The sequence below is a fragment of the Galeopterus variegatus genome, unplaced genomic scaffold (assembly GCF_000696425.1).
Source record: "Galeopterus variegatus unplaced genomic scaffold, G_variegatus-3.0.2 Scaffold2309, whole genome shotgun sequence".
NCBI classification, from domain to species: Eukaryota; Metazoa; Chordata; class Mammalia; order Dermoptera; family Cynocephalidae; genus Galeopterus; species Galeopterus variegatus.
In genome coordinates this window covers 193,736-220,430 of record NW_007728420.1, presented here as the reverse complement: position 1 = coordinate 220,430, position 26,695 = coordinate 193,736, and the positions used below count along the sequence as shown (strand labels likewise).

Genomic DNA, 26,695 nt, shown 5'->3' with positions numbered 1-26,695 from the left:
CCTTTCTCTGGCAGGTTCATACCTAGAGCATGTTTAAGGGGTCCAGTCTCTAGGTAGGGGCCCAGTTGGGTCGTAGGAACTCTGGAAAACACAAGAAATACATTAAAGCAATATGGCCTAGTGAAAAGGCCTTGAACTTGCATGAAAAGATGCAGCGAAGCCTTTCTCCGTCTCGGTCTCCTCCTCTTACAGAGGAAGGAGGCTTATATAATGGGGTTCATAATATCCGCTCAGCTTAGGTGAAAAAACTTTTGCAGAATGATTAGAAGCAAGATCTGCACAGCTGCCACCCACTCCGAGCTCCCGAGGTCCGAGCTGTCTGTCTGCCTGTCGTGGCCCTGGGCACAAGTATGGCCACTTGTCCAGTCCGCTTCGCCTCCAGACCAGGCGGGAGCGGTGCCTTCTCCTGGTGTCCTGGAAACCAGCGCTGCTGCGGAGGCAGCTGGAGAGCGCTGCCCCGGGCCTGCGGACCCTCGGGCTGCGCGCCGTCCTGCTGCCGCCCTCCTGTGGCCGCTGCGAGGCGACCTCCCTCGGCCAGTGACATCACCACATTCCCATTCCCGGCTCCTCCCGCCGCGGCGCCTGCAGCCGCAGTGACAGGCGATCCCGGCCTGGTGGCGGAAAGGAAGTGCTGGGCCGCCGCGCAGAGCCCGTCCCCGCCGAGGCCGGCTCCCCCGGTCGGCTCGGGTGACAGTGTCGCGGCCGCCGGGCAAAGCCGAGCGCCAGGGAGAGGCTTCAGCAGAGACGCGGGGAAAATGGCTGATGACTTTGGCTTCTTCTCTTCGTCGGAGAGCGCGGTCCCCGAGTCGGCCGACGAGGACCCAGCGGCTGCCTTCCTGGCCCAGCAGGAGAGCGAGATCGCAGGCATAGAGAATGACGAAGGCTTCGGGGCACCTGCTGGCAGCCAGGTGGCCTCCGCGCAGCTGGGACTCGCGAGTGGGGGTGAGTCAGCGCAGTGGCCTGGGAGCTGGGGTCTCGGGGCTTGCCCCGGGGAGACCTTGGCCCCGGCCCGAGCAGGCCAGGCCTAGGGGCCCTGCCAGAGAGTGAGGAAGGGCCTGCTACGTAAGGAAGCCAGGAGCAGGCCTGGGGCTGTGTGTGTGTACAGGAGTGGGGGCCTGGAGGAAATGGGGAGGAATCTTCTTGGCTATCTAGGACCTCTGAGCTGGAGATGAGCTGAGGCCTTGCCTGAGGCTGTGGATCTGGTGACTCCCAGGACAAGAATTTTGTCATGACATTTCATTCCCAGGCCAGCTTGCCTGGCTCTGGAATCCAACCCCAGCTGAGAGTCCCTCCTGAGCCTCCTGAAAGCCCTGGTGTCCCAGGCTCCCAGCTAAGTGGTGCAGGTGTGGCCAGAATGCAGACCTCCTGGCCCCTCAGGCTTAGCTCCCTCACACAGCTGGGAAAGCAGGGGACACCGGGTGCTCTGAGAACTCACAAAGCTCCCTGGGGACCACTGCCGTCCTGCAGCCACTGGACTAAGCATGTTACATTTGACCCTTTCGTAGACATCATCAAACCTGCCTCAGAGACAGGGCGCTACTGAAGCAACTAGTAAGTGGCAAATCAAGGAGTTAAACCTGTTTCTGTCAGAATGTAAGCCCACTCTCCTGGCCACACTGTCTCCCATGTGCATGGCTCTGAGTTAGACACTGGGGAGGGGGCAGGGGCACAAAGGGGCATCAGTCGGATGTGTTCCTGCCCTTCAGGGGTTTGTAACTGTCTACTCAATGGTTTTCCAAAAGTTGTCCAGGGCTATTGAGGCTAGCTTCAGACCTCAGGGTTCAGGGCCTGGTCCCTGTAGTGTCATATTTATCAGTGATTGTCCTGCTCTGGTTCTGGAATGAAGGAAGAGTTTCTTAAAATATTTACTAAAAACTAGATATCACCTTCATAGGTACATCCGAAAGAAACCTTGCTTCCTGTTAATACTGTCATTTTGGAGGGGTTTAGGGACCTGTTGGAATAAGTGCTGGCACAAATATATATAGGTACATATGGCACATATGTATGTAGATATATATGTATGTAGGGGTATATATAGATATATAGATATATAGGTATATATGTGTATATATGTATACGTAGGTATATATATATACCTACATACTTACATGTAAGTGTTTCAAGGCTCATCACAGTCATGTTTGTATTCATTCAACATTTGCTAAGCACCTACTGTGTGCCAGGCTCACTGGGGATACATAAATGAGTGAATGAATGGCTGAGGAGTTAGAAGCAACTGTGTATCCCCTTGATATGAAAATTGAACACGCCTTTTGTAGCATATAAGAAGCTGAAAGCCCAGAGAGTCTGAGTATCTTGTCCAAAGTCACGCAGTCATGAATGACAGATCTGGGACTTGATCCCAGGCCTCCCAACTCTGGGCTCCATGCTCTTTCAAATGCTGTGGCAGTCTCTCTGGGAGGTGATGGAATGTGGGGGTGAGGAGGCAGGGGTCTTTTGCTATCTGACCCAGTCAGCGATGGAGGTCTTCTGAAGCAACTGCTCCCAGCACTTCAGCATGGACTCTCCCATGTCCCAGAGAATTCCTAGGAAATGCCTGCCCAAGTTCATGCACCAGTACTCATTTGTCCACAACTCCTCCTCGAGACTGCCCCTTTCCCCAGTCTGGCTTGGCCTGGGGAAGGCCCTGCTGGGAAAGGCCATTGTCAGAACCTCAAGAGAGAGAAGGGCAGGTGGAATTCAGGCTGAGGGCAGCCAGAGAAACCTGGGAGTTGAGCAAGTTACAGTCTCTTCTAGGACAGTGGGGCTCCAGGCACTTACAGCTTGGACGGGAGGTTCTCTCTTTGTCAGGAGTGGGGCATAGGTCCACCTTAGACCTGTAGTGTCACGGAGAGAAGCACAGCAACATGCTCTCTTTTTCCAAGGAGCTGCTGGGGAGACAGCCCTCTGAGGGTCTCTGAGACTCACACCCACTGAAGCTGCAAATGCTCAGCTGCCCTACTAAGTGGGGGTCTGGGGAACAGGGAGATGTTGTTGGATGGCATCTCAATGGGTGGCCAGACAGGATAGAATTGATCTGACTCTTCTAAGCCTAGGCTGAACCTGAACAGGTAATCTTCCCCTGACCAGCGATGAGTGCCAGGCGCCTAGATGCTGTGTGTGTTGAGGGGGGAGGTGCATTGGCCTGCTGGGAGCTGGGCTGAAGCTGGCTCCAGTAGCAGATGCCAATCAGCAACTCTGAGTCACCTTCTCTTAGCTGATGGGGTCTTCAGATTAGCAGTCCCTGTGCTGAGTGCCCTGACTCTGGGCTCCTAGGTGCCCCTGGGGAAAGAGATGTCTGGTGTAGGACTTGGCCTGAGCCACAGTAAGTCTCTTGGGCTGGATTGGCCAGCCTAAGTGATGGACACTTTGTTTCCATTCATCAGCCTTGGGTAGGGCCCAAAGGTTTGCACTTTCACACCCAGTTTTCTGAGTGCCAGGCCTGGCTCTGACTTGTCTGTCAGTTCTGGGCAAGCCCATTTCCCCTGCCGAGCCTCAGTAAGCTTGCAGGAATGTTCTGGACCCTCTCTGCCTGTGTTCTAAAATGGGTCAGGCGTCTGTGGGAAGCAACACACCCAGGGGTTTATCTATGGGACTTGGGTCTGCCTTGCTCTTCTGCCAGCCTCTTGCCTGTGGACACGTAATGATAAATGTGCAGTGGACTACTCAGGGAGCATTGTGGAACAGATACTCACAATTGTGTCTGCGGGAGTGTGTGGATTCCCAAAGAAGCTGAAATCACATCTCCAGAGGAACACTCACAGGACTGAGAGGCTGGGGCAGAGAGACTTTCTGAAGGCCAGGGTGGGCACCAGGTAGCTGCCTGCAGATGAGGGCTCTGAGACTGGGCTGGTCAGGGTGGAATGGGCTAGTGCACCTGCTCCAGAAGGTCAAGCAGACAGACTGGCACCATTGTGAATGACCCTGGTAACGTAAGGCCCTGGTAGAGGAGATGCCCCAGGAGAAGAAGCCCCTTTGCAGAAGGTACTGCCACTGAAACCCTGTTGGTCCCACCCTGATTTAGGGACCTGATCACCCATGCAGGAGAAACTCTGTCTGAAGGAGTGGGGGTGACAGCTGATGTAGTTGGTCAGAATTAATCACTGACTCAGAAAACAAAGTCAATTATAGTTTATATCAATCAGGGATTATTTCCATAGGAGTAGGTATTCCTCCCTTCAGTCCCCACGCTGAAAGTATTGTCGCTGCTGCTCATGGCCCTATCTGTCCAGTAGAGGGATATGTGTCCATCTGTGGTAACCTGTGTGGCCTCCTATGGCTCTTTGCTAGGACACATTGCAGTTTTTGAGAGCCCTTGCAGATAACAATGGGCCCCCAAAGAACAAATCCACTTGCATTTAGCCAACAATTTATTGCTCACCTGTCCTGTGCAGGATCCCCTAGGAGCTGAGTAGGATGCAGAGCCTGGTAATGGAGTACATGGCCCTTGAGGGGTCACACATAATTGCACAAGAGGGTGGGAGTGCTGTACAGTATTCTGGGATATCCTGGAGGCAAGACCTTCCATCAGTGCCTAGGGAAGTTGGAAGAAGTAGGGGAGGGCTTGCCAGAGGAGATGACTTGAGAACTGGACCTTGGAGATTGAATGGATCCAAAAAAGCATTCTCTTGAGAGGGAAGCAGGAAGAAAGGCATGGGGGGTGGGGAGTGGTGTATTTGGGGAAGGAGGAAACCAGAATTTAGGGTTTGTGGGAGGGACTGTTGGAAAGTAAGTCAGTAAAAATGGGCAGGGCCAGATTGTAAAGATCCTTGTGGACTGTGCTCCAGGGTTAGATGTACTCATTTGGCAAATATTTAATGAGTCCCTGTTGTGCCAGCCACTGTTCCAGGTGCTGGGCCTCACTGTGGACAAAGCAAAGTCCCTGCCCTCATGGAGGGTTTGTTCAAGTGGATAACAAACACATACACAAATAAACATAGCAGGCTGCGGCAGGTGCTATAGAGAAAACACTGCTGGGGGCAGAAGAAGGGTGCTGAAGGGGCAGATGAGAGGCGTGGTCAGGGAAGACTGCTAATGAGGCAATGCTTGAGCAGAAGCTGAGGAGAGTGAGGAAGCGGCCCAGGTGGGAATGTGTGGGAGAGCCTTCCAGGCAGAGGGAACAGCACCTGCAAACTCCCCAAGATGGGAGCAGGCCCTATAGGCCACTGTGGTCCATGGGAAGTAGATTTCTTTTTGGTCTGTTTCATGATATTTTTAATCAGGTACCATGCAGGTACCACGGCTCTGGGGAAGACAGTGGAAAGGAGGAAGAGACACAGTTACGCCTTTGCAGGGGTTTGCCAGTAGCAGGGCAGACAGCCCAAAGCGGTTGTGCAGGTGAGAGATGATGAAGGCCTGGGCTGGGGTTGGGCAAGTGGGGAGAGAGTGGAGGGCAACGTTGAGGGTCGCTGTTGCAACAGAAGCCACAGGAATTTGTGACTAATCAGATGTCAGGGGAAAGGACCGGGAGGAGACACTGTTGAGGGCAAAACAAAATCCTTCTGGGAGGGGCAGAAAGAGAAAAAATAGGCCGGGTGCTACCTGGTGGGGACTGCGATTCCTGCTCTCCCAGATGGAAAAGTTGCTCAAGGCACTGCAGGGACAGGCGTAGACGTGTAGGCCCCTCTCTGCCTTACCCCGCGTAGCCCCCGCCCTAAGTCTACAGCACCTCTGCCTACTCACCAGGCACAGTCTCCACAGACAATCAGGCCATTCCCAGTGGCGGGTGTGGGTCTATTAACTTCAGGGAGGTAAGGAGCTATAGCTGGCTGGGTGATCTTGGGCAGCAACATAGCTTCTCTGAGCTTCAGCTTGAGAATCTGTAAAATGAGCTGATAACAACTTTGTCACATTTGTGGTGAAAATCAAATGTGGTCACGGCTATGAGAGTCTTTGTGAACAGTGAAGGACTGAGTCCAAGCTATTCATGTGTTCATTATGTCTGTGTGTGGGGGGGTCAATACATATGTGAGCATATATAGAAGTTGTCTGGGGTGCTAATGTAGGACTGTTCTGTGCTTGCTATAAACTGAACAGCAAGTAAAGCTGTCTCCTTGTTCTCTTTCTAGCTGGTTCTGAGGACATGGGGACCACGGTGAATGGAGATGTGTTTCAGGTAAGCAAGATTCTGGTCTCAGCAGTGGTGGGGACCGACAGCCTGGTTCTCAGTAACTTATGGACCCATCCTTAGGAGGCTTAGGGCTCCAAGTTCTTCTGTTTGTTATGTCTGACACTTTGGGATGGGAACATAGCAAAGGTTTTGACATGTTTTCTTGACATGTAGGAAGCAGGGATGGATGGGGAGTAGCCTCAGGTTACCACGGTGATGTCTAGCTTCTGCAGGGAGAGATAAAGTGGCCCACATTGGCATGGAATGAAGACAGCCCAAGGTCCTGCCTGAGCATGCATCACTGGTGGGAGGCTGCACTGGGTGGCCATTCCCAGTGCATGTGAGCACTTTAACTGGGCATATCCTTTGATCCAGACATTCACTGCTTGAAATTTTCCCTAAGGAAATAATTGGACAAGAACACCCAGACTCTTTGCAGGATTATACACAAACTGGAAACAACCTAAATGTCCAGTATCAGGGGACTGACTAGACTGGAAAACCACGCTGTTAAAAAAGGCAATCTGAGCTCTCTGCATTGACATGAAAAGATGCCCACAATATATTAATTGGAAAAGCAGCTTGCAGAATAATATGCACAGCATGGTCCTGTTTTTTATTTTAAAAATTTGTTTGTGCAAAATATCTGAAAGGATGGGCCCAACTGTTAACAATGGTTAACCCTGAGGATGGGGTGGGGTAGGGAGAAAAAAAGGGCTTTCCCTTTCACTGGATTGTTTAAAAATTCTTTACAGTGATCCTATTCCACAAAAAGGGGAAAACCTAGTAAGGATAATTGTGGTTAAAGACTGCTTCTCTGTGCACCCACCTAACTCCTCCCCCTCCCCCACCCCCTTATATACACACAAATCAGTTTGGGAGTACTTAGAATGAGAGAACTCAGACCACAAATGGCAACCCCAGGACCCCACAGATGCAACACTCCTCTTCCCCACCCCCCACCCCCAGATGCCTGGGTGGGGCTAAACCTCCACATGAGCCTTAATTCCCACTCAGATTGGGTCAAAAGACCATTGATCTCTGGGGCGGTAGCTGCAGGATCTCCTGAGTCCTGCCCTGAGGAACTGGCTTCCTGAATCCTCTGGGAGAATAAACAATACTTTCTTATGTAAGTGGGATAGGCTGGTACCTTATACAAGGAAACTGGCCAAGTCCTGTTTCTGGAAAATTACCCAACTATCTGCAAGCTAAGAAAGTCAGTCTCTAGAACCTGAGCAGTTTCATGTCTGGGTGGGCCCGACACAGCCAAAAAACGAGCATTTCCCTATATTGGCCAGAGTCAAAGAAAAAAAAAAAGAAAGAATGAGCACTCACTTCTATATAGTTTGGTAGATCATTGAGACTTAGACTGCAAGGCCCTGGGCACACTCAAAAGGACTTTTCTTGACCCAAAAGATCTAAGTCTTAAAGTGGACCTAGAGCTGTGGACACACTTGGGACCACAGAAGTACCCAGATACCACGAGCAGGATAATTTTCTTTTTCTATAGATTAGGAACTTGAAGCTCAGAGAGGTGAAGAGACTTATGCAAAGTCACACAGGAAAGCAGCCAGTTCTAGAGTTTTCCTCCTTTGATTGATTTGGCTCCTTTGCCTTCTCCCTCCCCTCCCCCACTCCTGTCCTGCTTTGCTCTTTTTTAAAAAATAATTTATTTATTTATTTTAATTTAAAAAAAATTTTATTGAATCAAAATTGATTATACATATTTTTGGGGTTCAACATTGAGATATGTTGATCAAATCAATATTACTAGCATATATATTGTTACAAATTGCAATTATTCTTTATGCCCTTTGTCCAATCCTGCCCCCTCCCCCTTCCGCTCCCCCTCCCCCCTGTAATCACCCTAGATTTCTTTTCTCCCTCTGAAAGAATAATGGTTACTCTGTTGATTTGGTGCACAAATGATCTGTCCAATGCTGAGAGGTGTGATCAGGTCCCCCAATACTATCATAGAGCAGATGTCTCTTCCGTCACTATGAAATGGGCTCTGTGGAGACAGACTTCCTCCTCCTTTCTTTATCTCTGCTGGTGACTCTCGTTGTGTCAACTTACTCCAGTGGCTGGTGGACCATCTGAGTGGTGGTTGTGGCATCTAGCCACCTTCACAGAAGCCATGGTTATCGTGGTGGCTGTGGTGGGCCACCCACATGGAGGAGATGTTTTTGGCCTGCTCTGTGAAGCTGGCAGTGTGCCTGGTTGTGGGAGGGGGTTCTAGTCCCCAGCTCATTACCCTGGGTTCCTGGGCACACCCTGAGGTGCTGGCACAGTGTGCCTGGTTGTGGAAGGGGGTTTCGGTCCCCTTCTCCATGCCTTGGGTCAATGGTAGGCCCCAAGGCACTGGTGAGGTGTGCCTGGTGATAGGAGGGGGATCCGGTCCCCTTTTCCATGCCCTGGGTCCCAGGGCAGGCCCCGAGGTGCTGGCACAGTGTGACTGGTTGTGGGGGGGCGGTCCAGTCCCCAGCTCCATACCCCGGGTCCCTGGGCAGGCCCCGAGGTGCTGGCATGGGGTGCCTGGTTGTGGTAGGTGTGTCTGGTCCCCTTCTCCATTACCAGGTTCCTGGGCAGGACCCGAGGTGCTGGTGAGGTGTGCCTGGTTGTGGGAGGGAGGTTCGGTCCCCTTCTCCATGCCTCAGGCCCTTGGGTGGGCCCTGAGGAGCTGGCACAGTGTGCCTGGTTGTGGGGGGGGGTCTGGTCCCCTTCTCCATGCCCCAGGTCCCAGGGTAGGCCCCAGGTCCCAGGGTAGGCCCCAAGGCACTGGTGCGGCATGCCTGGTTGTGGGAGGGGGGTCCTGTCTCCTTCTATAGTCCCTGAGTCCCCATTTGGGACCTGAGGCACTGGTGAGGTGTGCCTGGTTGTGGGAGGGAGGTTTGGTCCCCTTCTCTATGTCTCTGGCACCTGGGATGGGCCCTGATGCACTGTCCTGGCATGCCTCGTTGTGGGAGGGTGGGTCCAGTCCCAACTCCTTATCCTGGGTCCCTGGGCAGGCCCTGAGGCACTGGTGTGGTGAACCTGGTTGTGGGAGGGGGGTCTGGTCCCCTTCTCCATGCCCCAAGTCCCTGGGCAGGCCCTGAGGCTCTGGCATGGTGAGCCTGGTTGTGGGAGGAGGGTCCAGTCCCATTCTCCATGCCTTGGGTCCCTTGGTTGGCCCCGAGGTGCTGGTGTGGTGTGCCTGGTTGTAGGAAGGGGGTCTGGTCCCAAGCTGCTAGCCCTGGGTCCCCGGGCAGGCCCCTAGGCATTGGTGGTGTGCCTGTATGTGGGAGTGGGGTCCAGTCCTTGGCTCCAATCCTCGGGTTCCTGGGTGGGGCCCCAAGATGCTGGTGGTGTGAGGGGTTGTGGGCAGGGGTCCTGCCCTTGGCTCCATGCCTCATGTCCCCTGGTGGGCCCCAAGGCATTTGTGGTGTGCCTGGGCTGGAACTAAGTTTTTGTCCTTTGCTTACTTCAAAAACGGGGGACTTCCTGTGGGAACCAGTACTTGAGCTGTGTGGCTGAGGTAAATTGCCGCTTTGCTGCTGTTTCCCTAGGGAAGGCTTTTTGTGCAGCTTGGGGATTAATGGTTGACCTTATAGGTACTTTCGGCTCTCCAGATACTCGGTGCACCTGGGTTGTGTAGAATCTCTGATCTGGGCCTGAATCTTCTCATCAAACTGCACCCCATGCAATTCTGCATTCCTGACCAGTCTCCTCTGAGTGGTCCTGCACTGATTGGGGGCGGATCGGCTGTCCCTGCTGTGTCCCAGTGTTCTCCCCCTGGGCCTGTCTCCCCCACTGCCCACGCTCCAAACACTTCCCATGGGACAGGCCCTGCTCCGGTCCCTTCTGATGACTCACCGGCCTCTGAGTGTCTCCCCTTTTTCAGCTGTTCTGGCTCCTCACTCCTGCGTGGGTCCACAGGAATTCTGTTAGTGGTTGTGCTGTCCTGGGGGCCACCAAGTCCTCTTCTCCTCTTCCACCTCCAAGTAACTCCATCTGAAGGGCACAGCTGCAGCTTCTGCTGGCTCCTCTCCATGTGCTCCAGCATTAAAGTGGCTGCAGCCCAAAATGCTGAGAGCAGTTTTTTTTCTCTCTTTGTGTTTTCTCCCGCCTTGATGAGTTCCATAGGTCTCTCCTCCTCTTCCCCTGAGCTCCAGCGGCCCCAGCTTGTTACATTTTTATTGTTGTAAATTCACTGATTTGTGGAAGAGAGTGACGCTGGGGACCGTCTATTCCACCACCTTGACAGGAAGTCCCTGCTTTGCTTTTGATGAATTTAAGGAACCCTGGGGCTCCTTCCCAATCTTAGCAGGGATTCTTATTCTCACTCCTGCTAATAATAACCCCAGGTATGTTTACTTATAAATCATTTCACATCAGTGCCGCCCTAAAATCCTTAGAGGCAGAGGAGGGGTCACAGATGAGGTGAATCACTCAGAAACTTAGTGGCGAGGCTCCAGCTCACCTACATCTTCTGACCCCTGATTGGTTGTGCTTTGTGCTACCCTCTGTTGCTGGAACTGGCTGGCCACAGTGGCTGGGCCGCAGGTGGAAAGCCCTGGCAAACACTCTTTAGGACTGAGCATCACCGGGTCTGGCCTGCACCTGCAGCGGGAGGAGAAACCTTGGCCTGTGCAGGCAACACTTTCAAGAGTCCTGGGTAGAGCTTTTGTGCTCCATTTCTTGCTCGTTTCTGCAGCCTGCGGGCCACTAGGGGGTCCAGCTACGAACCTGATCCCCAAGATGGTCTAAGAATAAGCCTGCCCACATTGATTCCAGTTCCATTTGGCACCAGCAGGAGAGGCACAGAAGGTCCCTGCAGGACTCCCTCTCCTCCGCACAAATTCTCTCTCCTCTCCCCACCACACTCCCGTCATCCTCTCTTGAGCTACTTAGAGGAATCAGCAGCTCAGCTTAGCTTAGCTTTAGCTGATCAATCCCAGAGATGGATATGCCTCATCCTCCTGGCCATCCCTGGAGTGACAGCACATGCTGGCCAGCCCCCTGGGCTGAAATAAGCCTGGCCTGACTGTAGCCTCCTGCCTTCTGGTCCTGGCCATTTCTGATCCCTTCCCTCTCTGGAGTTTGGGAGGGGCTCAGCACATTTCTGTAGCCACTGCTGAGCTCTCCTGGGCTACCAGCCCTCCTGGTACTGACCAAATCTCCCCTCTGGGATGCTCAAGTGATTAAAGAAGAGCCCAGCTGTGGCCCCCAGCACTCACTGTCAGAGGCAGGAGTAGGGGCAGGGGCAGGAAAATAAGCCCAGAGCAGCCCGGAGAAGAGGAGCCAGCAAACTTCTCAGTACTCTGCCTGCCAGCAAGGCCACTGTGCTCTTCCCGGTCATGGTGCCGTGTGGGCCAGCATGTATGGGGCCCTTGCCATGTGGCAACAGTGAACCACCACAGCTATGCTGTCCCTCACTTGTGCACATCCTCCATGGGCCGCAGAGTGAGCGAGCCTCACTTTGCACCTTCAGTGGGATGTTGTCACTCATTTATCCATGCTGCCAAGGGAAAGGACTTCTCAAAGGCCATGCATCCAGGGAGTGGCAGGAGGACGTAAAGCGCAGTCCCTCTGAAGCTGTGTCCAGTGCTTCTCCTGTGCCCTCCACATCACTTAGTAATCAGTCACTCATTCATTCGTTCAGTCATCTCACGTTCTTTGAGTGCCACGCATTGTGCTCAGGGTGGTGGATGCAGAGGCAAACCCACTGGGGTGTTTGTCCTCAAAAAGCTCGCTTCTAATAGAGGACAGAGACCTGGAAAGAAGTACTGGTGGCCCGGGATGGTAAGGGCTCAGATGTGGGGGTATTATTAAGAGCGAACAGTTTGAGTTCTTTCTATGCGCCTGGCATCATCCGAGGGCTTTACATAATTCATTTAATCTTCCCAGCACCCCACGACGTATATTCTGTCATTATCCCCATTTTACATGAGGAGGTTTAATAGCTCGCTCTGGTTACACAGCTAGTAAGGGACGGGACTTTAATCCAGACAGGTGCTAGAGCCCGCCCTAAGTCAGGGGGTGCCGGAAGCGGGTTTCAAGGCTGCCCAAGGGGAAGGGGGTAGTGCTGGCTGAGAGAACAGCATGTGTAAAGGCACAGAGTCGCTCAGTCCAGGGCTCACCCAGAGCCTGGGGCCTGCTGCACAGAGGGACGTGCCAGGAAAGCCTGGAGAAGTCAAAGGTGCAGGACTGTACAGCTACCAGCCAGGACGCACTAGTGGACCTCACTGCAGGTGGGCAAGTGGTGGAGGAGGCAAGTCCAGCCTGGGCAGGCTTTGCACCTGGGCCTGGGGCAGAGCCACCTCCTGGCACCTGGTGCTGTGGAACACACTGAGTGGTGACCCTGGATATGCAGTGCTGCTGCTTCAGGGGAGGAGAGAAATACCCACGGGATCTGAATGTGTCCTCAAGGCTGCCCCACACCCAGACTGCAGGCTGCAGCGGAAGTTTGGATGGAGTCAGAAAACCTGGGCTTCGTCTTCTGGCTTTTTCTAGCTGGATGACCTTGGACTAGTTGCTTAACTGTTCTGAGCCTGATTTCTCATTTGTAAATAAGGATTAGAGGCCCTGCCCTGCTGCCCCCACAGGGCTGTTGAAAAAAGTGCTCTGTAGCCCTGGAAGTTCCTTAGAAATTCCTTAGAAACCCAGCCACTAAGTGAGCTGAGGGGTGGTATGTGTGTGGGTGTGAGAGAGAGGTGAGGCATGGGGAGCAGGGACAATGGGAGGAGGGGGACACAGTCTCTAATCTTGGGAAGGTAGGCTTATCAGAAAGACAAAAAGTGGCACACAAGCATGTGACACACAGTGACTTTGGTCTCTCTGAGCTACTGTGTGGTGAGTACATTCACGCCCCAGTAATTCAGATTGAATCCTGGCTCTGCCACTTCCTGGCTGGATGACCTTGGCACTTTGGAGCTAGAGAGTTTCCCTACCTGTAGAGCAAGGGTAATAAAACCCGCCACGTAGAGTTGTAAAGATCAAAGAAAGCCACTTAATTGCGAGTTCTTTGGAGTCTTAATTTTAGGGCAGGCTTTATGGAGATGGTGGGCCCTGAAGAACACAGACGGGAAGAGACCCAGAGGGCCCTCGCCCAGCCCAGCTCTCCCAGCTCATCTCCTCCCACACCTAGTGGCATCCATGGACTCTTAGTTTCCCCAAAGCACCGGCCCCACCTGCTGGCTCTTGGCTGGACATGCCCACTCTTCATCTCTTACTTCACTCTGCCCCCAGGCAGGAATGGTCAAGCCCTCCCATGTCCTCCCACTTTACCTGGCTTGTGGTACAGCACGTTGTCCAGCCACGGTCCTCATTTGTGACAGACTTCCCTACCAAGCTCCTGGAAGATGGACTGTCCCCAAGCCTGAACACCTATAAATTCATTCAATAAATATTCTTGAAATCCTCCTACAGCCAGGCCCTCCCTGTTCTGCATGCCATACGGAGACAGACAGGCTCTGTCCTCATGGAGCTTACTTACTTGGGACAGCGGAGAGATGGATATTAAATATGTAAACCAAGTCATCTCAGATAGTGATATGTGCTATGAAGAAAATGAAAGAGAGCAATTGCTTAGAGACGTGGTCATGGTGCTCAGGGAGGCCTTTCTCAGAGCTGAGCCTGAATCAGGAGACAGGGAGGCCCTGAGAAGACGTAGGCCCTAGATTCTAGGGGAAGACTGTTCCGGACAGAGACCCCGAGGAGGCACAAGAGGAGCACGGAGAGACTGGATCACTTGAATCTTGTTTAACCATAGTGGAAAGTGTTCAGATATTTTTAAGCTCGACATGATATAATCTGATTTAGGATTCAAATGGGTCAACTGGTATTGTGTGGAGAAAGGGCTGCGGGGAGCAGTGGACCAGGCCAGAGGCGGCAATGAAGGCTGGAGGAGGAGAGGGTGGGAGGTGATCTGATAAGGGACACATTTTACACACTATGCCCACAGGAATTGCTGATGGATTGGATGTGAGATAGGAAGGAGGGAGAAATCAAGGACAAACATGAGGTTTCGGTCTCAGCAAATGAGCAGATTCTGGTGCCTTTTACTGGGATGGGGGAAGAATGTGGGGGGAGAGAAGAGAGGTAAAAGTTTAGAGAGTGAAAAGTCCAGTGATGTTTGAGATGCCCGTTGGACGTCCACGTAGGCCAACACAGAGAAGGGGCTCTGTACGTGTTTGCTAACAGAGGGAGGATTGAAAGCTGGTCAGATGGATGCCTTGACTTTGTTTATTTTGTTTTTTGGCAACTGGCTGGTATGAGGATCTGAACCCTTGACCTTGGTGTTACGAAGTGGCGCTCTAACCAGCTGAACTAACTGGCCAGCCCTACTTTTATTTTTAATCAAAATTCTCTGACCTCATGGAGTAACTTTCCTAGAGGGGGAGACAGTCAACACAGAAACAGACAAGTCATTTCAGATGAAAATAAGTGCTATGAAGAAAATTAAACAGAGCACCTGAATAATCACATACAGTTGTCCCTCAGTATCCACAGGGCATTGGTTCCAGGATCCCTCCTAATATCAAAATCCATGGATGCTCAAGTCCTTATATTTAGTGGCATAGTATTTACATATAACATACACACATTCTCCAGTATATTTTAAATCATCTCTGATCAGCCGCTGACCAGAAAATAAATAAATAAACAAACCATCTCTTGATTACATATAATATGTAATATAATGTAAATGCTATGCAAATAGTTGTTATATTCTTTTTTAAAATTTGTCTTTTTTAATTGTTGTATTGGTATTTTTTTTCCAAATATTTTTGATCAGAGCTTGGTTGAATCTGCAGATGTGGAGCCCATGGATATGGAGGGCCGATTCTATACACAAAGTAAAGTATAGTTGTCTGCATATGGAAAGTTCTATAAGTTTTGGCAGGAGTGGTCTTAGGGCAGGGCTGTTCCCAGAAGGCAGCAGGGTAGGAATGAGATTAATTTGTGTTCTCCAGATAGGAGACCTGGAAAGGCCTCTTTGGGTGTTGGGAGAGACTCTCTAAACTGAAGTGCAGTGCTGTGCAGAAAAGGGGACTGAAGACTCTGTCCCAGTTGCCTCACCCAGCCTGATCTGAGCAGCCAGGCTGCAGCACGCACCTGCACCCCTCCCTCACTCCCCAGACAGCTGGAGACAGGAGCTCTGATGTTCCGTTTGTCTGCCCCTTCTGTTACCAAACCCAAGCTGGCTGCCTGCTGCCAAACAGAAACAAAAGACTTAAAAGTCAATGTTGGTGAAAAGGGAAGGCAGCAACCTGAAGGACATGTTAGGCTAACCCTTCTCCCTGGCTCAGTCCTGCTCACTCCAACACTTTTCCCTGGTGGCCAACACCCCTTTGGGCTAAGGCTTACGGAGCTTCTCTGAAACAGGCACATGCTGGCTCCGCCACTCTTTACTCATTCAGCCTCTGCTTACTGATCACCTGCTATGTTCTGAGGATAGTGGAGGGCGCCATAGGACAGAGGGCATGCCAGGCACTGTCCCTTGGGGAGAAGACATTAAACAACATGGATGATCATGACAGTTTTTTGAGGGGAGCTGGCTGGTACAGGGATTGAACCCTGGACCTTGGTGTTATCAGCACCACACTCTAACCAGCTGAGCTAAGCAGCCAGCCCAGATCATGACAGTTTTTTGAGGGGAGCTGGCTGGTACAGGGATTGAACCCTGGACCTTGGTGTTATCAGCACCACACTCTAACCAGCTGAGCTAAGCAGCCAGCCCAGATCATGACAGTTTTGATAAGTGCTTTGAAGGAGGCGGACAAGGAGCCACAAAGGGATGGAATGGCTATGAACAAGGTCCTGCCCTGCCACCCAAGAGTTCATGGTCCAGCAGGGGAGATTCACAGTAGAAGGTGAAGGCTATGACAGAGAGCACAGAGTGGAAGAGGTGGGAAAGGTGCCCGGGGGGTTGGGAAATATCCCAGAGCTGGAAACTCATGGGATGGGCTAAGATTTCACCAGCTAGAGAAGGGAGGGGAGGCCATTGCATGCCAAAAGGCGGGGCAGCTTGAGTGTGTGGGATGTGTGCAGACAGGAATGTGGAGGTCGTGCAGAGTGCCAGAGGGGGCGTGGCAGGACCTGTTGCAGGATCAGAAAGGGACTTCAGCTTTGCCAGACCAGAGGGTGCCACATCCTGACTGGGCAGGGTTTGCCCCCCCCCCCCCCCCAAAGCGTCAAGTCCCCAGTTATGGCGGGCAGCAGTGAGAACTGGGAGTCTGGGAGCCTGGGAGTTGGGAGGCTTGGACTCTGGCCCTGGCTCTGCCACTACCTTGTGCCATCTCTCCTTGCCTCAGTTTCCCCCCCCTGTAAAACGGGAATAAATAACAAAAGTAATGGTTCTAGCTACCATTTGTTGAGCCATCCCATGCCAGGCACTCTTCTAAATGTCTTACAAATATTGTTGCATTAAATCATGACAATAGCTCTTAGAGTTTGTCTTAACTATTATTCCGATTTTCAGATGAGAAAACAGGCCGGGCAAGGTTGAAGTAACTTGCCCCAGGCTTTACATGCATCTCGTAGGTAGTCTGGTTGCAGAGTCCAAGGTTGTCACTACTGTGCGATCTTAGCCACGGCTGACCTGCATGTCTCAGAGCTGCTTGCTCATTCCACAAACATCTATTGAGCATCTGCTATGTGTCAGGCACAGTGCTGGGCCCTGGGGACACAGCAGTGAACAGGACAGACAAGGTCCTGCTGTCACAAAGGTGACATTCTGATGGAGGAGACAGATAATAGACAAGCACATTATAAAGTGAAACACATTTCAAACTGTATAAGTGTTAAGAGTTAATACAACTCTAATAAAGAGTGACTTTAATAGTAATAACCCAACAGACTCACTGTGTACCAAGAAGTGTTTGAAGTTCTCTATGTTCTTAAACTCATTTCATCCTTGTATCAACTCTGTGGGCTGCATACTATTATTTAGCCCATGTTATGATGAGGAAGGTGGCTGGCACATGGTTTCTAGAGTCTCCTGCTTGTGGGATATAAACGAGTGTGGCTGGGCTTGAGGCAATGATCAGGCACAGAGACGTTGAGTAACTTGCCCAGGGTCACACAGGGGGAGGAGTGTTGCTGGCAGAAGGAACAGCGAGTGCAAAGGTAGGGTACAGTTACAGGAGACCGTGGGTGTGAGGTGACCAAATGTGAAGGGGTGCCCTGGTATGTGGGGTCTTCAGCAGGGGCAACACAGACAGTGGCTTGGGTACACTGCCATGTCTTTGTGTCCTAGGAGGCTAACGGTCCTGCCGACGGCTACTCTGCGATTGCCCAGGCTGACAGGCTGACTCAGGAACCCGAGAGCATCCGCAAATGGAGAGAGGAGCAGAGGAAGCGGCTGCAAGAGCTGGGTGAGGGCAGGGCTGAGGCTGGGAGCTGAGCCGGGAGTCCCCCTGCCCCCTGCCAGGGCACCCAGCTGGGTCGGCTATTTGGGACATGGTGGGGGATGGATTGGGGAAGCCTTAGAGTATAAGGAGCCCTTCACGGCTTAATGTGGGACTTGGGTGAGGCTGGGCCCTGAGGCTGCATGGCAGGGCCATGCGGGGGAGCAGACAGGGCAGCCGTACCCGCACATCCTGACTGAAAAGATGCCCCTCATTCTCCTGTTGCGGTCGCAGATGCTGCTTCTAAGGTGACAGAACAGGAGTGGCGGGAGAAAGCCAAGAAGGACCTGGAAGAGTGGAACCAGCGCCAGAGTGAACAAGTCGAGAAGAATAAGATCAACAACCGGTGAGAGGAGGAGATGTGGGGACATGAGGGGACTTTGGGGACAAGTTAGGGCTACAGGGAGATGAGGGAGCTATAGAGAAAGATGAGGGAGATATGACAGCATGAGGAGGCTATGGACTCATGGGAGGGCTGTGGGGACATGAGGGGGATATGGGGACATGTGGGGGCTATGAGGACTTGAGGCAAGCTGTGGACAAAGAGAGGAGCTATGATATGGGGACTGTCTTGAGGATGGGGAGTCGATAGCAAGAGCACAGAGGAGGGAGAAGCCGCAACCCCCAGGCTCCTCCCTGGTTTCGTGCGGTGTTTAGAGTCCTTCAGAGCTGGTCCTCCATGGAGCCCTTGCCTCCTCCCCACCACAGAGCGGGAGCAGGGTCTGTCAGCCAGCCGAAGAGGTCCCAGGGCCCTGGGATGTGAGCCAGACTGTCCGGGGGCCCAGCAGCCAACAGCTAGGCCTGGGCCCTCTGTGGCCAGGGTCAGGGTCAGAGAGAGCACAGGCCTGCCTGGGAGCAAAGAATCCATCTGTGTGTAGGATTTTAGTGCTTGTAGAAATGACAACACTTCAGTCCAGAGTGGCCAGAGGATAAAAGGAAACTAGCGGCCTGTATAACTGAAAGCCAGGGGTAGGACTGTAGTTAAGGGGCGTCGGGGGCTCAGATGAAGAAAAGTAGCACCCGCTTGTACTGTCAGTTCTGCTTTCCTCAATGTTGTCTCCACTCTTGGGCACACACTTCTGGTATGGGGGCAAAGATGCCAGCAGCTCCAGGTTTCTGCTGTTTTCTCTTGGCAACCCCAGTGAAAACATCTTGCTTCTAATAGCTCCAGCCGAAGTCATTGGCCTGGCCCTCATTGGTATGGCTTGGGTCACGTGTCCATGCCAGGCCCAGGGGCTGTAGACGGGAGGGATGCTCTGATGAACGAGTCTGGGTAATAGACCCATTCCTTGGATTGTGCATGGGGTCAGGACCACCCAAACCACAGGGACTGAAGTGGGAGCAACCTTGGTCCAGCAGAGGACAATCAAAGTGCCCTTTCTGGAAGAAGAGGGATGGATGCTGGGCTGGCAAAGACAGCAGATGCCCACCAGAGACCCTCTTCATGGAAATGGTCTCAGACTGGATGCTGCCCAGCGGCCCCTGCCTTCAAAAATGTGCCGTTCAAGGCACAGGGTCTTCCAGGAAGGGAAAGGTGCAGTCTGGGCAGCTGCCACACTTCTGTCCAAGAAACCACTGCATGCCAGCCTCTGGGCACTAGAGACAGAGATAAGGAGAACTCTGTCTTATGCCCTCAAAGTACTCAGAGTAGAGAAACACACATGTACAGCTGACCTCAAGTACAGAAGGGCCACTGTATGAAGGGCGTGGAAGCAAGGGAAGCAAGAAGCAGGTGGGGGCGGAAGCTCTGTGCTGGGGACTTGGGCTTTGGAGAATGACTAGCAATTCACCAGGAAAAGGGTGGCAAGGGGCAGGAGAGGGCAGTGTAGACCTGGGAACAGCATGGTACAATACAAAAGAAAGGATGGGGTGCGTTGGGCAATAGGGAGTCAGGGAGTGATGGGAGAGAAGGCAGGAAGCTGGGGGAGTCACACTGTGAGGGCCTTGGGTGATAGGATTGGTCAGAGAACCTGGCCAGGCCATGGGGAGCCAGTGAAGGTTTTTGAACAGGAGGAGCACTATGATCAGGACTGGGTTTTAGAAAAGGCCCTGGGGCCAGGGTAGAGGATCCCCACTCTCCTTTCAGGAGCTGTGGGTAGTTACTGAGCCTTCCAGAACTGTGCTTCCTAACACCTCTCACACTGGAGGTACTAATGCTGTCTCTCTTTCTCTTTAACCCTCTACCTACCTGTCTTTCTGTGCACCTAACCCCTTCCCCTAACCTTTCCCTGAAGGATCGCTGACAAAGCATTCTACCAGCAGCCAGATGCTGATATCATCGGCTACGTGTATGTGTCTCCTTTGCTCCTCTGCTGGGGGGAGCTGGAGAGGGCATGGGCCCCTGTGTGTGGTCAGCACACGGTTTCTTGAGTCTCCTGCTTATGGGGCGTAAATGAGTGTGGCTGGGCATGCACAATGATCAGAGGAGGCAAACTCCTGGGCGACCAACTCTCACCTCCATCCCTCCAGCAAATTGGAGGCAGCTTTGCTAAATCAGAGCCATGCCTGGTGGAGGCAGAGAAAAGAATGTGCTGGCCATCCCCATGTCGGAGGGGCAAATGACAAAGCGGCCCCAACTCCCTCCCTCTGAGATGCCTCTTGAGGGTGGATGGGGTGAAGAGGTTGCTGGAGATATATAAAGAAGAGGGAGAGATGCTCTTATGTGACATTTATCACCCTCCTCCCAAAGTGCATGGCTCCTCCTTAAAGCTTCAGCCATTAGCCCTTGCCCAGACCACCATGGGGCCCCTCTCACATGTTGCTAGTTTGGGGTCTAGTTGGTACCATGACTAATCTAGACCTGGAATGGCAAACAGATTTCATCTCATGCCAACCCCAGTTGATCAGAGTGAAAACCTGGAGGACAGTGTTGGGGATTCTGAAGCTGAAGGAAAAAATGCAGTGATTAACGAGTGAAGTCTGCCACACATGTGTGCCAAGTACTTGCTGTTCCGATGTAGCTGTTCTTTGTTCTGTGTGTGCTCTCCTGGCCTCTGATGTTGTCTAGGCCAACCCTTCTCTTACAGAGCACAGGCACACCAGGGTCGTCTTCTCCTTCCTTCAGCCACTCTCCCATCTGTCCAGTACTTGCCCTATGCTAGTCTCTGGCCAAATAGGAATAAGACACAGTCCGTCCCCCAAGTTGTTCATGATCTGGAGCATGTTGTAATAAGAGCCTCGTGAAGGACACAGTGAGCTCTGGGAGCCATCCCTCTGCTGGGGGAGCCAGGGAAGGCTTCAGAGATTCAAGACCTTCAGCTGGACCTTAAAGCGTGAAAAGGAGTTTGCTGGGTGGGAAGGGTGGGAAGAAGAGAAGGGCATTCTTGGTGGGAGAAGCAGCTGGGGCAAAGGCGTAGAGACAGGAAACACCCAGCTGCCTGCAGCGGCTGGAGCAATGTGGGGGCTGGGGTGGGGGGATGGGTGGGAACTGAGGCTGGGAGGTGGTCAGCTTGGGGCCAGTTGCAAAGCACCTGTTGTGCCAGCCTAAGAAGCTCAGACTTGATCTTGAAGCCAGTGGGGAGCCATGGGAGGTTTCCCACAGAGGGGAGAGGGTGTCAGATGGGCATGGGTGCTGTGGACTACCACAGCGAGTTCAGTGCTCCTGTTGTGCCCAAGGAAATGGCCCAGGGAGCACCCAAGAGAGCCCTGAAGAGAGGGAGAGTCTAGATCTGGGCTTCTCAGACTTTCATGTGCCTATGAATTACCGGGGATCTGTGAAAATGCAGATTCTAATTCAGTAGGATGAGGTGAGGCTCACGGTTCTGCATTTCTAACAAGCTCCATGGTGATGCTGATGCTGCTGGACCATGGACCACACTCTGAGCCACACGGGTAGAGGGAGCCTCTTGATCCTGAAGGGTGGCTCCTGGGAGAGCTCCCCTCATCCCCACCTGCCATCCAACTCCACACATCACGTCACGTTTGCCCAAGCCTGCACGCACTCACCACTTCACTGGATTCTCAGGCCAATGAAACAATTGGTAGGTGGAAGCTGTGATCCTCATTTACAGGTTAGAAAATGAGCACAGAGCAGATAAGCAACATCACTAGGGAGTGGCCAGGTCACCTGACCCCCAGCCAGTTCTACCTTGGCACAGCCCAGGTGAGAATCACCTGGAGAGCTTCCCGCTATTGGCCAGTGCCTGGCATGTGGCAGAACCAGTCCTGCTTGAGATGCAGAGGGAGCTTTCCAGAAAAGAAAGGGGCTTTCCAGGGACCCTTGCTGGCTAAACAGTACACAGACCCAGCTCTCCCCACCTACGAATCCTTTATCGTCTTTCTTTTAGATTCCCCATTTAGATTTTGTTCACTAAACTGTATTTATTGTATTTTGTTTCCCTATTGTCCCTTAATCAGTGGCTTCTATAACTGTCAACCAGAACTTCTGATGAGACCACCAGTTTTCATCCTGACTTGATTCCAACCAAAAGCAAAGACTTCAATGGAGCATCCGCCCAGACTGTGGCTCCATAGAGATAATAGTCGTTCTGGGCTAGAAAGGCTCTAGTCAAATATGTTGCAATGTGATGGATTTTATGTCCATCATATACTCCACCTTGAAGGTCCATAAGTTACATTAGCGCATGAAAGTCTTTGAAGGTCTTGCTATAAAGATCCTCTTTAACTGAGTTTTCCATATGTATCTGACCACAACCCTTTCCTGGAGAACACTTATACAGAACATTTAGGCAGTGCTGAATTAGGCGCTTCAGTTAGGTGGTCAGTCAATGTCCTATCTCTGCTAAGTTTTCGGGAATGTTGAAAATAGCTTAGATACTGCATTAGTTCCTTCAATGGCTTTTAGGTGTCAAGAGCCCCAGGTTGGGAAATCCTGATAGAGAGGTACAGAAAGTGCCTAGACCAGAAAGACCTTTCTGAGGAGGTGAGGCCTGCACTGAGACTTGAATGACAAGAAGCAGCAAGCCATGAGTAGGTCTGGGGGAAGAGCATTCCAGGAAGATGTGACAGCAAATGCAAAGGTCCTGAGGCAGGACCCAGCTAGGCACTCTTATGACAAGGCCATTCCTGGAGAGCTGAGGTCAGAGGCCACAGGGCTGGGGAGGAGACCTCTGGACATAGTGTCCCAGAGTAGGCGGAACAAAGCAGCCTTGCTCAGTGGAGTATCAGGGCAAAGGCAGACAGCTGTGAAACCTCTGTTCTATCTCCACCTGCAGGGCATCTGAGGAGGCCTTTGTGAAGGAATCCAAGGAGGAGACCCCAGGCACAGAGTGGGAGAAGGTGGCCCAGCTGTGTGACTTCAACCCCAAGAGCAGCAAGCAGTGCAAAGATGTGTCCCGCCTGCGCTCAGTGCTCATGTCCCTAAAGCAGACGCCGCTGTCCCGCTAGGTGCCTCCCATAAGCATGGCCACAAAGCATGGGCTGGGCCCGGGCAGAGGAGGAGCAGCTGCTTTGGCCAGGGTGGAAATCTCCTCCAGCAGCTGCTATGCACAGCCTATTCCGTTCCTCCCCATCTTCCGGGGCTGGGAAGGGGCATCCTCACCCTTTTTGCCCCTTACTCCCTCCCGGCCCTGTGGTCCAGCCCCTCCCACCTCCTCAGTCCACTCAATTGTGACTGTCCATCCTGATGTATTTTTTTCTTGGCTTAAAGGGTGTGTTGTTAACTCTTTTTACAAGTATTTATTATCATTCTCATTTTCTCTGGAAGCCACAACTGGTGTCAGGGCTCAGTTTCTGCCTAGCACTTTCCCAGCTTCATGGCCTTGAGAGAAGGTGAGGATGTTCCCCTGGAAACCCAGGAACTAGGCAGAAGTGGGAGCCCCAACTTGTCTATGCCTGCTGCCTCCATCTGCAGGAGGAGACAGCCTCTCACAGAACACTTTTGCAACCTTGATCCTTTCTGATCCTTTTTTTTTTTTTTGGTGGCTGGCTGGTATGAGGATCCAAACCCTTGATCTTTCTGACCCTTTTATTATTTTTTTAAAAAGATGACCAGTAAGGGGATCTTAACCCTTGTCTTGGTGTCATCAGCACCACACTCTCCCAAGTGAGCCACAGGCCAGCCCTTTTCTGACCCTTTAACAAGGCTGTGAGGTAGGGATTCTGTGTGTGTACATATATGTATGTATGTGTGTATGTGTGTGTGTGTATATGCAGAGAGAAAGAGTCCCCAGGCGCGCGTGCGCACGCGTGCACACACACGCACGCACACACACACACACATGAGAGAAAGAGTGCACCTATGACACCAAGTCTCCTGGAAGAGAAGTGGCTTGCGGTGGGAGGGAAGAGGCAAGACCAGAGCTTCCTGGTGGCGGCTTCCTGGTAAGAAGGCTTCCTCTAAGCCTGGGTGGGAGGTTGGTGAAGGCAACCTCTGCTAGACTCCCTTCCTTGGGGTTGGCCAGGCCCCTCTGGATGTGGAAGGCCCACTGCTCTGCGTATTTCACTCTGTCCTTTAGCTGTGCCCCTTTGTGGATTTGGGATAAACCACCACTAACTACACCTTCTCCTTCAGCAAAGGCTGCAAATAGGTTATATTCAAGCCATTGTGACCTGCATGGTATTTAAAAAGATTTGAGTAATTGCCAACTATATAAGTTTCCTTGGGCTGCCATAAACTGGCTGGCTTAGAACAGAAATTTATTGTTTCACAGTCTGGAGGCCTGAAGTCCAAAATCAGGGTGTCAGCAGGGCCATGCTCCCTCTGAAGGAGCTCGGAAAGGATCTGTTCCATGCCTGTCCCCTAGCTTCTGGTAGCCTCGGATGTTCCTTATCTTGCAGATGCATCACTACAATCCTGCCTCTGTGATCACATGGCTGTCTTCTCATCATCTGCCCTCTGTGTGCTCAAATTTCCCCTTTTTATAAGGACACCAGACATATTAGATAAGGGCCCACCCTAGTGACCTCATTTTAACTTGGTTACCTCTGTAAAGTGCCTATTTCCAAATAAGGTCACATTCTAAGGAGCTAGAGGTGAGAACTCCAACTTATCTTTTGTGGGGGACACCATAACACCAACACTTACAAACAGTGACTATATGAGTCTGTTTCCGTTGCTTATAACAGAATACCTGAAACCGGGCAATTTATAAAGAAATTAAATTTATTTCTTACAGTTTCAGAGGTTGGGAAGTCCAAAATCTAGGAAACACATCTGGTGAGGGCCTTGTTCTTGGTGGTGACTCTCCATAGCAACACAGGGTATCACACTGTGAAAATGGGTTGAGCAAGAGAGCTAATTTGTTCACTAGCTCTCCTTATAAAGCCATCAGAACCACATCCATGACCACCCACTAAACTATCAACCATTACTCCATGAATGGATCAGTCATGATCTAATCACCTCTAAAGCCCTACCTTTCAATTACCATAATAGGATTTCCCACCCTCTTAACACTGTTAAATAGATTAAATTTCCAATACATGAACTTTTGGGGGACACACTTAACCCACGGCAGTGGCCATCCTCTTTAAAAGTACTACTCCATATCCTTTCCTTGTATCTTGAGGCCAAGGGTCACCACAACGCACTGCTCTATGTTTGTAATCTCTGCCTCACAGCTGAGAGACCATGGTGGAAGCAAGAAACCTAGCTGGCTCTAGTCCTATATCTCTCCACTCAGGAATCTAGACTCTGACAGGGGGCTCAGGAAGGGGTGTGTCTTCTTCACTCCCTCTTTTCCCTTCTGCCAACCTGAAGCTAGTGTTGAAAATGGTGGAGTTACAGGGCAGGCCCGTGGCCACTTGGGAGAGTGTGGTGCTGATAACACCAAGGCCACGGGTTTGGATCCTATATAGGGATGGCTGGTTAGCTCACTTGGGAGAGCGTGGTGCTGACAACACCAAGTGAAGGGTTAAGATCCCCTTACCGGTCATATTTAAAAAAAAAAAAAAAGAAAAGAAAATAGTGGAGTTACACATGGGAGGAGCCTGGGTACCCAAATCAACACTTGAGGAGAGCTGACCACAGACCATGAATATCTGTTTGAGACGTTACATGAATGAAGAACTCACAGGTCACCTCTCTTCTAGCATTTGCTCAGGACCCCAGCCTCTTCTTCCAAAATCCTAAAACACTAAATACACAAACTGCTGGAGAGCTCTGGGACTATGCTTTTACCACTACCTTAGGCTGCTTCTCTGAGTCTCAGTTTCCTGTCCTGTAATATGCGTCAAGAGCCAAGATGGTCTAGGTCAGGAGCTGACAGTGGGGTGAGAAACGGATGCAAAGTACAAGTGAATTAGAGTTTATTAAGTAGGGAATGAAGAGGATGTGGCACAAATAGAAGTATGCAGCAATCAAACTGAACCGAATCTGGGATTTCTGAAAAAAATCTGTCGGTTACAGTTACACAATCGGCCACTTACTCCTCTAACGACACAGGGCCCTGTCAGGGGAGAGGAGGGAATGAGCCTCGTGGCAGGGTCAGTGGTTACTCCTGGGTCTTGGAACGATCTCCCCGGAGCTCAGGGTCGAGACTTCATGGCAGACACAGCTATACCCACCAAGATGGCTGCTATAGTGAAGCCCTGGGAGGCAATCCGGATGCGCATCATGAGCTGGGAGCGCTGGCTTTGGCCCCGGTGGAAGCAATAGAGGCCGTAGGTGAGGGCGGCCGCCGTGCCCAGGCAACCTGAGGAGAGGACAAAGCAGCTGGGGAGCAGCAGGTCAGGCACCGCTCGTGCCTCCCTGCTTCGGGACTTCCTTCCCCCCAGGCCCAATACCTATGGACAGTAGCGAGGAGAAGGCGAGGGGTTGGGGGAGGCGACATCCTCCTCGTTCCAGACCCCGCCCCACGCCCGCCCTCCAATCTCCCACAAGCCCAGCTGCTGCTCCTGCTCCAATCAGTTTCACCGCCTCACAACGCCCGCCCCTTCGCCACATCGCTGGTCCACTCTCATTCCAGGACCCCCTGGCGTCCCGGGGCCTCCCCTATTTCATTGCCCCCGACATCACTGTCCTCTCCGTCTATAGTTCCTACAGCACCCGCTTACCTATTGGTACCACTGGGTTCTCACGGGTCTTGCGAAGAAACTTTTCCTTGAAGCCTTCTGGATTTCTGTAGACACTGGGGCTAAAGCCCTCAACGACTGGAGGCTGCGATGGTTTAAAGGGTATCTCTGGAGTCGCAGGGCCGGGAGTCGCCATGACTTGGACGACAACGCTCTGAGAAAATCAGAATGCGGAGCCCCGCCTCCTGATGAGGTCATCAAAAGGCGGGGGAAATATGCT

General features: G+C 52.0%; 2 protein-coding genes across 3 annotated transcripts; one reads left to right on the top strand and one right to left on the bottom strand.

The window, feature by feature from the left end:
* The first annotated feature begins 569 nt into the window (after positions 1-569).
* On the top strand, positions 570-23,138 carry CLTB (clathrin, light chain B). Of its 2 annotated transcripts, XM_008581257.1 has the most exons (6): positions 570-942; positions 6,072-6,118; positions 17,352-17,469; positions 17,737-17,848; positions 19,737-19,790; positions 22,677-23,138. In XM_008581257.1, the coding sequence occupies exons 1-6, from the start codon at positions 756-758 to the stop codon at positions 22,846-22,848; spliced, it is 690 nt and encodes a 229-aa protein (XP_008579479.1). In that variant the 5' UTR covers positions 570-755; the 3' UTR covers positions 22,849-23,138. The 2 variants fall into 2 exon arrangements, with proteins under 2 accessions (XP_008579479.1, XP_008579480.1); XM_008581258.1 differs by lacking the exon at positions 19,737-19,790.
* Positions 23,139-25,693: 2,555 nt separating this feature from the next.
* On the bottom strand, positions 25,694-26,674 carry HIGD2A (HIG1 hypoxia inducible domain family, member 2A). The gene is made up of 2 exons (XM_008581256.1): positions 26,458-26,674; positions 25,694-26,096 (listed from the first exon to the last, which is right to left on the bottom strand). Exons 1-2 carry the CDS (start codon positions 26,609-26,611, stop codon positions 25,930-25,932), a joined length of 321 nt encoding a protein of 106 aa, XP_008579478.1. The 5' UTR covers positions 26,612-26,674; the 3' UTR covers positions 25,694-25,929.
* Positions 26,675-26,695: the final 21 nt, after the last annotated feature.